Source organism: Hydractinia symbiolongicarpus, chromosome 13 (genome assembly GCF_029227915.1).
Source record: "Hydractinia symbiolongicarpus strain clone_291-10 chromosome 13, HSymV2.1, whole genome shotgun sequence".
NCBI lineage: Eukaryota > Metazoa > Cnidaria > Hydrozoa > Anthoathecata > Hydractiniidae > Hydractinia > Hydractinia symbiolongicarpus.
Window position 1 is genome coordinate 9281625 of NC_079887.1, and position 12944 is coordinate 9294568.

A 12944-nucleotide genomic window follows, 5' to 3' on the forward strand; every position below is an offset into this window, starting at 1 on the left:
TCTTTTTGAACAGGAAAACCACATGCCTGTACCCTCCTCCATTATGCTTATTTTTTAATGTTACAGGTAGTAATGCTTGGGCAAAAAACATATGTGCGATTACACTTATATGCTCATTTAGCCCTGTTACAAAGAAGCTGTTGTAACTTCCTCTAAAATATGCAGTGCAAAATATGTAAATTTCAAAAAACGATAATTTTGGCTTTGATATTTACATATTTTGAGAGCTAATGAAATATATCCCCTTTCAAAAATTGTATATTTGAAATTTCAAGCAATTTTTTCACTAAAAAAGTTTTAAGACAAGGTATTTTTCTTGGAAAAATTTTACTGACAAATTTTTATATTCTTAGGCTCAATGATGTGTATAAGATAACCACTAGTTAAGCCTTTACAAGACTTCACGAAGTTTGTATATTCAATTTTAGCATATTTTTTAATGGATGCAAGGCTATGGGTAAATGCATCTTGTTTCTATCGTCCAGTTAGCTAACTTATTGAATTAGAGCACAACACAAAGGTTCCATAAACTCCATCTAATCACGTATATACACAAATGCATACATAAAATAAGCTCTCGACTTCATTTTCTGCAAAGTCAGACAATTTTGCAAAACATGTTGGAGAAAATGGTATCATGGTACTAAAAATATGACCTTTGACACAGATATATAACAAAAATATTGGAAATAAATTAATATTTTTTTACATGGGCGTTCAGATGTATGCTGGTGGCAGCAGTAGACAAGAAACTATGATATAATCTATCCAGCCTAAGTGGAGCAGGAAGAAAAGGGTTTGCTTTCTTCAGATTTTGATAAGATAATATTCAGAAATTCATGACTGTGTGTTTTAGAGAGTATTATTGGACAGACTGCTTAAAAATGAAAGTTGGTTGTTAATAATATATTCTAGCTAGCTAATTCCAATGTTTTTGGCAACAAACACCTAGTAATGACATAGGTGAATATTTATCATAGTACATCTGAATTTCATTCTCAACAGAGAATGCTTCTTAATGCTTCACCCCGATCAGACCTCTCTGATCATGACAGGCGAGTATAATGTGTTTAAGTCATATTGTAGAAAAAATACCTTTGTTCATCACTAACATACTGCCTGGCAGTTAGCGGAATTCGATCCGCGGTTCTCAGAACTGGGAGCCAGTCCTGGAGACCGCGGATCGAAACCCGCTCCTGCCAGCCAGAATGTTGGTGATGAACAAAGTATATCTTTTACAATATGACCTAGTAAGGAATTTGAAGAAGTATCTTTAGGTAACATCATTGGCAAAACTTTAGCTTGGATAGCTAGCTTTAGCTATTCACTATTTAGTTTAGCTAGCTAAATATAACAGACATTTGGCTTGACTGACTAATAACTGTCAATTCTGATCTTGAGAAGGAGCCTCAATGGCTCAAATTATAAGGCTAAGGTGAAATTGTCTTTTCCTGTGATAAAAAAGCATTAACATAAGTAAATATAAACGTTCATAGCAGCCAGTGCACAAAACAAAACCAAATTTGCTAGCTATCTCCAAATCCACTGCTTAATATTTGGGGAGTTTAAAATATGACTTTTATTTCTGAGGCCGGTACCGTAGTGGGTGCGGATGACTCTGAGCGGACGTAAAGTCCCCGGGGCTCTTCTACGCCTATAATATTCTGACGCAGAAACTGGTGGTAAGACCCTAAAAGAACATAACAAATGAAGCAAGGCTATATGTAAATATTTATGGGTTATGGATATTCCATCAGACGGCATGCTTTGATCTTTAAAGTGTTTAACTTAAACGCCGATGAACCTTAAAGCAGTGCTTACAATGAATGCATGAGAAAAGAAAAAATTTTAGGGGGGGGGGGGTGAGTTTGAATTGAATTTGAAGTTTATATTGTTTCTTGGAATTGCAGAAGAGAAGATTGCGAATTGCGTACTTTTTTATAAAAAAAAATTGCGGAAGAAAATATTGCGAATTGCTACTCGTGGCTAGAAATTGCGGCTAAATTCACAACCTTTTCTTGTGCAATAATTTCTTCTCTAAGTACCGCTGCTACTTTCATGACACCTGGCGTTATTATCACCCGGTACAAAAAGGTACAAAAAACCAAACCAGACCAGACCAAATTTTTTCTAAGTGACCAATATATAATTTTTACCGCTTTTGTTTCATCCCACCTAAGATTTTTGCCGGTTTTTTTTTTACTGACCACCATTCTTTAACTATTTTTCCTTTTTCAGCCAATTTCAATTTGTTTGACATTTCATTACTTCAGTATCTATATGAAACCATAACAGTAACAAAGAGAAACTTCTATCAGTCTCTGCGCTCATCTTCTTTCAAAATAAAGTTTCAAGTGACATAAGGAAAAAATGAAAGTGTAAATGAAAGAAAAATAACAAACAATTATTTAACTCAACCGACTTATACAGTTGTTATTGTCCTATTGTTGCAGTTTTTATTGAAACGCTTAGATGTTTAGTTTTAGCTAACAAAGTTGTCTTCAGCTACAAGAAATTAAAAAGATTGCAGGTAAGTTTACAAGAGTTTTAAGGAACTCAGAGGCTACAATAACAAACGACGCCGAAAACTTTTCACAGCGTTTATTTAAGTCGCCTTCATGCTTTTAAATACCAACCTCGTCCCTAGGCCCCTTTCGCTGTCCGATATCGGAGAGTGAGGTTGTATAAACCCACAAAATGTATAAACGCACAAAACGGGCATGGTGCTAAAGGCCGGTTTCCATACAGTTACATTTTGCGCCCAGTCGTAAAATGCGCCGCGACCGAACTATTTCCATTTAGTGATTTTTGCTCACGTGTTTTTTTGCAAAACATGGATGATGTAAACAGACGATATTTGTTGCTGCAAAATTTGAGAGTAGTCCTAGCAATATTTTTATGGCGTAGAAATAAACAACGTTGTAAAATACGTAAGAAAAACATGTGGATGAGACGACTTTCCATAGAAAGAAGAATCAAAGGACTATACAACGTTTTGCTTATGGATTTAATGTTGTCAGATCACGAGTAGTCTTTTTAAGTTTGTTTACAATGTTGTTTCTTTGTGCCTCCACAGACCCATTAATGTTATTTTGTTTTTCATCTACTTCACTTGATTGATATATATTCTGATTCTCTACATTCATTTGGCTTTGAAAAAAATTTAACACAGAAACGAGATGTTGTTAGTCATATTGAAATGATCTAATTAAAAATTCTTTCGTAATTCATGTAGATTGCTACCTTTTGATTGGCTGTTAAGCTGAAGCGCAAAATGTAGCTCGCAAAAAGTAGACCCTGTTCAACTTTTTTTAAATCGCCCCAGCGCATGCAAAAGCGCGAGGTCAGCGGCATTATTCTGATAATGCGCATGCGTAGATCAAAGTCACGGCGCTTTTTACGACTGGGCGCAAAATGCAGTTGTATGGAAACCTGCCTTAAGTCTTATAAACGAAGAAGTTTTAGGCATAAGTTCATCGGCATATTTTGTGCGATTTCGTCCTGAAATCACAAATCATTCGAACATAAATCATCCCCAAGCCCTATTGCCTGAAATCAACGGCACAACCGCTTGCTTGAAGTCAAAAAGAGAAGAAACGCTGGGGACTAGTTGCTTATTTTTAAAAAAAAATTTTTTGTCATTTCCGCCAGTTCTACCTTTCCACTAAATTTTCTTCCGGAAAAAATGTCTTTTCTTGTAGCTTACCTCCCGCAAAAAAAAACAAAAAACAAATTGAGCTCATTTGAAAGGCAATCGAAAGTTGTCCAGCATTTTTTTTTTAATTTTTAGAAAACTCCTTGTTTCTTATGATTACGTATTAAAAATTTCGCTAATTATGCAAAATTACAACAATAGCAACTAGCTCTAAAAAAATGTTGTTATTAATCATAATTATAGTCACCTTCGTCCCCAGGATTTTTCCCTATTTGATATGAGAGATAACGGCGAAAATAAACATTAAAATTTACGTAAACAAAACGCCTAAATGGCCAAAAAGCATAAAATTACAGACCAATTTGCTAATATTCCTGACTTCTCCCTGACATTTCTCAAAATCGTGGATTTGCAGAGCAACACAACAATAATGACCAGCATTAAATCGAATACACAATCAAATGTTTGACATTGATTCGAATATACAATCTAAATGTTCGACATTGATTCAAATGTACAATCAAATGTTCGACATTGATTCAAATATACAAACTAAATGCTCGACAATCCTTTTAAAGTGTTTAAAATTTTGCACATTGGTTAAATAAGAAAACTATCCTACACAGACAGTTTGTGAGAAGGTTGGTAAACTTATTGTAAGCATATTTTGGTGTAAAATAAGATTTTTTATTAGTATAATGTTGGTTTTAAAAGGTTGGATGGAAATGTTTTTGATTTCCGCCAGCGAAGGCGGAATCTTAAAAATCGTCTGAGGAGATAGAGAGATAGAGACAGCGCAGCTAGGCTGGGCGCCCGAAATTTATCCAGGCTAAAGATTTTTTTCTGATAACGAGGTTAAAATGAGTTTCAACCAATAAGAATCCTAACAGTGCAACAGATTATTATCCAACGAACAATACTTTATTTTAAAGTTTATATGCTATCGAAAGTTACAGCTCGTGCAGTGTAGCATAATGAAGATAGTCTTATAATGCGCCATCTTTGATGTTACGTCATTCTTCCTGTAAAATTTTGCAAGCACATAGACTAAAGCTATATTCAGCAGAACTAATTAATTATTCATGCTTTTATTATTTATTTATTGAGTTGTATTTTAACATTGCAGGTTAGTTACAATAATAATTGAGAATACTCAATGATTTGTTTACCCCATCATTCTCCGTTTTCAAGATCAACTTTAAATTTTAAAGTCTTTTAGGCTAATGGCGGAAATCTTCAAGCCCCTGGGCTTCTTGTTAAGCATAATAAATATGATATTAAGTTAAAATATAAATAGTGAACTTTCTCTCTTTATTTAACTACGATGGCCCTCAGGTGTCACTTCACTTCTGTATATTTTTTTATTACCCTTCATCGTTTTTCAGTTCCCTTCTGAATTTTTCAATAATTTTGCCATTTCCCTTCAGGATTTTTGGGATTTTCCCTTCAGGGTTTTTCTATGGCACACATTTTGTGACCTTCTGCATATTTAAAAAGTGGTGAAGGGAATTTTTTTAGTTGACCTTCGCTATTTGAAAAAACAGTGAAGGGAAATTTTTGATTAGCGTACCAGAGGTCTCTATCTGTGTGACACGTTGTTGACGAAGTGTTGTTCGGTGAGTCATCAAATTTTTACACCTACTGTTTTTTGTCTTTGTTAATTTCATTTCGAAAATCTACACCTCTCTGGGGAGGAGTCGAAAAAGTTTTTTGTTTGCATCAGCAATAATTGAAGCTAGGAATCAAATATGGCTACCTATTTGCTGTGTGTTAGGAGCGAAAGCGAAAGTTCAGACAACAGCCTTGACAGCTTTTTGGTAATTTTTTGCTATCTAGAGTGGTCAGAGCAAAATGAATGGAAACAAAAAAGTTGGGACATATGGCAAAAATATTATAAATCAAGGATAACACATGTCTTTTCTAAGATAGATATTGTTAGTTATGGCACACAGTGTACACACAGACCAGACACATAAAAACTTTTAAAGTGTCGTCATTGAAAAAAAACAAAAAAAAACAAACAAACAATATCAAAGCGATATAAACAAACATGGTTTATAGCTAATATACAGCTTGGTGAATAATTACAGTAAAAGTTCAATGATTGAATAAAACATTGGTGATATGTTTTACAATTTTTACCATTTTTTAGGATATGGAAAATCTGGTCAAAAGAATCGTGAGGGACGAAATGCAGAATAAAGATGACCCTCCAAATAAAATAAAAAACAAACAAACAGAGACTCGACTTGGCAGCCTGTTGAAACGTATTCGTGCCTCAAACTCTGCTGATGATGTTAAAAAGGAAGGTAAGGAGAAGCATGTTAATGTCAAGTGGAAACGTGCAGATTTGTTAAAAGGTACACACACAACTGTAACGCAAAAACACGGTGGTGGCCACCGCTTTGTTGTTGTTAATGATTTCGATACTGTTGAATCAATCAAGGAAAAAGCCATCAACCATTATTTTTCTGAAGGAACAAACTTCTTTGGTGAAAGTCGAAATGATTGTGAAATTACCATTAGAGATGCATCTGGTGTTGCGATTGACGAATCACTAACCCTCAAGGACTGCTTGAAAAATCGAGGTGTCTATAAAAGTAAATTTTACTTTGTTTTACACACAAAATATGGTTATTTTGATTCAACCGTATTCGAAACAGATGTGTGTTCTGTAAGTTTTTGTCAAATGGTTGGTGGGATATGTAGAATCTGTTATCCTTCTGTATATCAGACAATAAGAAACATTGATCCATTAGCAGCATCAACCTCAATTCCCTCATCCAATGACATAGTATTTTCATCGTCTGTAGAACAAAGTTCAATAATTGAAGCTGATCATGAACCTTCATCTGACCACCAAGGTTATTTTGGTAGTTCAAATGATCTCTTTCAAAATTCTGATCACCAACAAGATGATCTTTTGAATACAGATTCTGGCACTTCGCAGCATGAACCAACCGCACCTACACCAACTAACGAAGCACCAGTTACAGAAGTGCCAGCCGTACATGCATCAACATCAACCACAGAAGCACCAGCCGCACATGCATCAACCACAGAAACACCAGTTGTACATGCATCGACTACAGAAGCACCAGTTGTACATGCATCAACCACAGAAACACCAGTCGTATACATGCATCGACTACAGAAGCACCAGTTGTACATGCATCAACCACAGAAGCACCAGTCGTACATGCATCAACCACAGAAACACAAGCCGTACATGCACCAACCATTGACCTCACAGAGAGTGACATAGAAAAGGAAGTTATTGTTCACCGTACAAATATTCGAGCTGATATGGTGGAAGCATTCAAAACAATAACAGTACCTCAAAAAATCAAGTTTGTTGTTATAGATGCACGAGGAGAAAAAGAAACTGGTATTGGCATAGGGGTTGATCGTGATATATATTCTTCTGTTTGGCAGGACATATTAGATGGATTGTGTGTAGGACATACAGAGCGTGTTCCATTTGTACGACATGATTTTTATTTAGATGAATGGAGTTCTATTGCTACGATATTGGTGAAAGGGTATTATGACACAAAGTATTTTCCTATGCAACTATGCAAGGCTTTTATTATGTATTGTTTGTTTGGTAGTGTTCAAAATGACAATCTAATTCAATCTTTTTTGAATTATTTGACTCCAATGGAGTCGAAGATTGTTGATGATGCCCTCCATGGAAAAAACAATGGTTTATTTGAAGATGAAGAATTCCTGGATATTTTGGATCGATTTAATTGTAAAAGCCGTGTTACCATAATGAATGTGTGATATTAGAGATCGCACGTCAAGAATTGATACAACGATCATATCTTATGGTTTGCTCTTGGACAAAGTCAATGAATGTTTTAAGAGATTTTCAGGAATTTAGCACTTTCAATGACATCAATTTGTTTTACAAAAAAATACTTCCAACTAATCGTAAAGTTGTTAAAATACTCAACGCTGAACCAAAAAATGCAGCTGAGAGGGAATGTTTTGATTACCTGAAGCAGTTTATGCGTGGGTTGGATGAAATCGGACTTAAAACGTTCCTAAGATTTTGTACAGGTTCAGATGTATTGTTGGTAGAAAAATTAAGAGTAGAATTTGTACTGTGTTCAACAGCAGCTAGGCGCCCGATTGCACACACATGTGCACCTATGTTGGAAATGCCTTCCTTGTATTCTAATTTCTGTGAATTCAGGGCAGAAATGCATAACATCTTATCTGCATCTAGTTGGAGCATGGACATTATATGAATACAAAACATATGGACTTTGAGATTTTTTGTTATCATTATATGTGTGAAATAACTTGAATATAAGTTTTTTATTTTGTTTATATTTCATGATCAAACGTAAACCGATAGATGAGTATTGAAAATTTTTAGCATATGTTCTCTCCTAAAATAATGTTGACATACAGTAGGCTCTAGTTCACCTGGTTACTGGTTAACCTGTTTTTTTTTTGCATTTCAAACTGAGGTATACTGATGTTCACAGCTATGTATACAGTTAAAAAGAGGATTTATATAGCAGGATACATCTGATATAATATGTTATGTTCTATATGTTGCTTGATAGTATGGCACTTTTTGTTTGTATTTTGTTATTTTCAGAGGATCGATAGTTGTGTTGAAAAAATGCTTTGTAACATTGAAGAACATTGAATTTTTCTTTGAAAGGTATGAAAAATGTCTTTTCAGTAGATATCCTCAGAAAGAACTCCACTTGCTGTGATTAACTGTTGAATAAAAAACATATAATGACACAAAAAACCCGGACTTAGAACAAAATAAAGATATACTGAAAAATACTATGTCGGAAATACTAACTATGTTCGGCAATTTTCTCAAACAGACGCAAATACAAATCAAATCCTTCTATTATAGTTCCTGGGATAGTAAGTCCCTCATCGGTCATAATTGTTTGAGCGAATTCTTCAAATTCCGAGGAGAAATCGCGTGGAATTTGATCAGCGTCGATTGAGAACTCATCTACATCATCATTTGATATATTTTGGATGTGATCTTCACATTCGTAAAGATGCGGTAAAAAATACATTGTATCAGGTCGACCTGATGGTCCTGCATTTACGCTCTTTGAAATAAGATGTTGGTTCCACTCATTACTAATATCTCGCAATTCACGGCGTAAAATACCAATAAAACAGAAGCGAAGACAATCGATTAGAACAGGGTCAGCTGGATCTAATATATCGAGGTCGATCATATCTTTGAAGAATGCTTGCCACCAACCCATTCTTCCTTGACGTAACTTGGACCAATAAGCCTCGATACGTTGATTGTGTGGTGATCGAACGATAGAGAACGAAGTTAAAGCATTTTGGTCACCGATCAAGTCCCGAAGTAATATATGCACTGGTTGAATTAACGAGTGTTCTGTTCCATCATCAGCTTTGATCTTTTTCGGCACACCTTTTAAATTTTTGATGGCGTCTAAATAAAACTGCGCAATCAGTTCAGGCTTTTTGTTGGACGAAGATACTTCGAGCCAAATAATCCGTCTGGAGAATCCGTCTATGCACCCGTGTATACAAAATCCGTACGGCTTAAGTTTGTCGTGACCATCTATATGCCAGACGTAGTTTGGTCCGGGACTACAATATTTCCTCCTTCGTAATTTTCGTCTTCTTCTTTGCAGCACTCCTTCTGGGTTAATGCTCAAAACGGCTTTTCTTACGTCTTCTCGCCGAACTAGAATACCTTCAGTCCGCAAATGAGCCCATAATCGCCTATAACCGATGTTCGATCCGCTCCCAGCGATTTCATCTCTCACTGCATTATGCAATATATCATCGTCTACTCGTCGATTAAGCAAAGGTCGTCGAAAAAGCTTCAGTTTTTTCAAGTGCCTTTTAATTGTAGATAAGCTAACTTTTTTTCCATGCCGAGTATTTATAAATTCTTTGATTTCTAAGTAAGTGAATCCCTTTTCAAAGTACTTGGATATTAATTCATCTAAAGTAAGATTACCAGTATCATCACTAATACAAGGTAAACTTGGCAATGACAATGCCATATCAACAGCAAGGCTGCGTGTGAAATGTCTCTCCGTTATTTCCTTCAAAAATTTTTTTATTTCTCTTCACAAAAAAAATATACTGAAGAGAACACAAATATACTGAAATTCAACACATTAAAAAACGCTGGAAATATTTAAATATGGTGTAGATAAATACAAAAAAAGCTCTGAAGTGAAATAGAAAATCGGTGAAAATAAGAACTAAAAGGCTGAAGAGAATTAGAAAACTGGTGAAGGGAATTCACAAAATGCAGAAGAGAAATAGAAAACTGGTGAAGGGAATTCACAAAATGCAGAAGAGAAGTAATAAAAAGCCAAGAAGTGAAGTGACACCTGAGGGCCATCGTATTATCATTTAAGTTTGGTTTATTCTAGATCTAGATAATGTTATAATTTAAGTTTGGCGTCGTAGTTTGGTTTATTCTTGATCTAGTTAAATACGAGCTCTAAATTGTGTTGTTTATTCTAGGGATAAAAGCTGACACACTGGGTAGGGGGGGGGGGGGAGATTCATTTAATATTATAGCTATCTTTACTCTCTTCCTGTTCTGCTATGATCAATGCATGGCCATGAGCACTGTAGCTAGCTAGCTTATGCTTTGCTTTTATATTTTAGCTAATATTGAATAGATAATATTTTATCGATGGATAACGTTTTGCGTAAAACATTCGAACTGAAGTAAAAGCTGTTTTGAATGAGACCAGCAACAACCAGGGAAGTTCCTCAACAGATGATAGCAACCATCCTGTTGGCGATGAAAAAAAAAAGAAAAAAAAGAAAGTAGAGCACAGGTTGAGTAATTTGTTGTCAAAAATAAGATCCACACCAAAAAAATCAAAACCCCAGTCAAAGAAAGTAAAAAAATTGCAGCTAAAGTATGAAAGATATGATTTTGAATCGTGCGACTACAAACTGGTTAAGATGAAGAATGGTGGTGGACCACGGTTTATAGATGTGGAGCATCCCACCCCGATCACTTTCAGGGAGATAAGACGTCAAGCCACATCTTTGTATTTTGACAATAATCACTGCAATTTTTCTTTTGAACATTTCATTAATTGTGATGTTGAGCTATCTACAATTAGTGGTCGAAGTGTTGAAGAAACCGAAAATTTGTGGGACTACATACAAAGAAAAGGTGTTTGTTTATCAAAAACAATATTTATGCTTAGGTCTAAATATAATGAAGGACTAGGTGATGAAGATGAAGACGACCTTCCAGCAGTACTTCTAACACCTGTGGATACTTCATCTGCCACTCCAATTGATGATGCTAATGTCGATAATTTATTATCCAGTTTGAGACCATCGATTAGAAGAAAAATTTGTCACATTTGTCATTGCACATATGTGGGACAGGAATGTCTTATTTGTCTGCAAAATACAGAGTTCTTTGAAAGTTTGAATGCAGACAAGGAAACTGAAGTGGATACTTTCAGTCTAATGATGCCTGGGACAAGTGGTGTTGATGAATCGAATGACATATCAACTCTCACTCCTATTCCAGAATTTTCTGCAAATCATGTTAGTGAATCTGAATCAACTTCACCAAATGACATTTCAATTATAAATCCAACTGTTGAAGAATTACGGCAGCAACGCCTTGATCATTTTATGCAACAGTCAGCCAATCAACAATCCCTTTTGTTATGTGCCCATGCAGAAGTTCATCGTATGAACTTGAAAGATGATATGATGAAGCTCTTCATGGAAGCTCAAGTAATTATTTTAAATTATATATCTCATCCTTTTTTTGTTCTATATTGCAGTGATGACAAATAAGAAGTATATAGTCATGAACAGTCATATGAAGACTGTGTTTTAATAAAATGAATAAGTGTATATCCCTTAACAAGAAATATTCTCTTGGTTGGGCAAGTTGGGTGTTTTTGTTGAGTGTGTATGAAATGTGTGCAATCTACAAAATTTTATTTGCACAAAAATTTACCCTTTTGTGGTATAATAATGTGACAATTTCTTTTTAGCCCAGTAGAAGAATCAGTTATGTGTGGATTGACTCACGTGGGAACAAAGAAGCGGGTATCGGATCAGGAGTAGCACGCGATGTGTATTCAACTTTTTGGAAGGAAGTTTCAAATTCATTTTTGATAGGTGAAAAAGAGCGTGTCCCCTTCATTCGACATGATATGTACAAGGAAGAATGGAGATCAATAGGAAATATTATTGTGAAAGGTTTCAAAGACACTGGGTATTTTCCGATCAATATTAGCAAAGTCTTTGTTTATTTTTGCATACTTGGAAAAATCATAGAAAGGGAACTGATTCCTTCATTTCTGAATTATCTTTCAAGTGACGAATCACAATTGGTAGAGCAAGCTCTTGCGAAGAATGCTACAACTTTGGAAAGTGACGAGTTTGTTGATTTTCTTGACCAGTTTAACTGCAGGAGTAAAGTAACTATAGAAAATGTGAAGAATGTTGTATTTGAGATAGCTCGTCAAGAGTTAATCCAAAAACCTCACCTGATAGCGACTTCATGGCAAGAATGTTTTCAAGAATTGCGCTCTGAACCTGAGTTTAGCACAATTGATTCTGTAAAGCAATTTTATGACGAAAAAGTACCTTCGACAAAAAAAGTTATTGCATTGTTCAAACATTGTGTTCCTGAAGATAATTCACAAAGAGATTCGTTTAGTTTCCTGAAGCGGTATATACGTGGTTTAGAGTTGACCATGTTGAAGAAATTCATGCAATTTTTGACCGGTTCTGATATTTTGACAGTCAACAAAATAGATATTGATTTTATTAAACCTGAAAGCGTATTTTCAAGAAGACCAATTGCTCACACTTGTGGTCCATGCCTTGAACTGCCAAGTACATACAACAGCTTTTGTGAACTGCGTGAGGAATTTCACAAGATACTCCAGCAGGGGGATTGGGAGATGGATATTATGTAATTACTTGTGTTTATAGTATATATAAGATGAAATGCTGGTGGCAATTCTGTTCTGATATTATGTTTGTTTATATTATTGATGCCTATTTTTGTTTTTTAAACTTTCTACATTTTTGATAGGGCTTGGTTTAGATTAAAAAAGTTTTAGAATTCATGCATCGGATGTGACTTCTATTTGAAAATTATATTTACTTGTTTCAGATGTTGTTTTTGTTCTAGCAATTTTGTTAATGTATATAGCCCCACATGAAAATAATTCAGTTGTCTCTGTGGAAATCAATTGATATCCCCATTGCACATATTCCCAAATTTCTTCAACTTCGTTCCGGG

The 12944-nt window shown here is 35.1% G+C and overlaps 2 protein-coding genes across 2 annotated transcripts; both read left to right on the plus strand.

Annotated features, from left to right (window-relative positions):
- The first annotated feature begins 5358 nt into the window (after nt 1-5358).
- LOC130623607 (uncharacterized) lies at nt 5359-6920 on the plus strand. The gene is made up of 2 exons (XM_057439110.1): nt 5359-5472; nt 5808-6920. Exons 1-2 carry the CDS (start codon nt 5404-5406, stop codon nt 6918-6920), a joined length of 1182 nt encoding a protein of 393 aa, XP_057295093.1. The 5' UTR covers nt 5359-5403.
- A 3453-nt stretch (nt 6921-10373) lies between these two features.
- On the plus strand, nt 10374-12629 carry LOC130623604 (uncharacterized). Its single transcript, XM_057439108.1, has 2 exons — nt 10374-11416; nt 11683-12629. Exons 1-2 carry the CDS (start codon nt 10619-10621, stop codon nt 12613-12615), a joined length of 1731 nt encoding a protein of 576 aa, XP_057295091.1. The 5' UTR covers nt 10374-10618; the 3' UTR covers nt 12616-12629.
- Nucleotides 12630-12944: the final 315 nt, after the last annotated feature.

Coding starts and splice junctions, on each gene's coding strand:
- LOC130623604 (XM_057439108.1), top strand. CDS start 10,619: ATGAAGAATGGTGGTGGACCACGGTTTATAGATGTGGAGCATCCCACC. Junction 11,417..11,682: donor AGCTCTTCATGGAAGCTCAA/GTAATTATTTTA, acceptor ATTTCTTTTTAG/CCCAGTAGAAGAATCAGTTA.
- LOC130623607 (XM_057439110.1), top strand. CDS start 5,404: ATGGCTACCTATTTGCTGTGTGTTAGGAGCGAAAGCGAAAGTTCAGAC. Junction 5,473..5,807: donor ACAGCCTTGACAGCTTTTTG/GTAATTTTTTGC, acceptor ACCATTTTTTAG/GATATGGAAAATCTGGTCAA.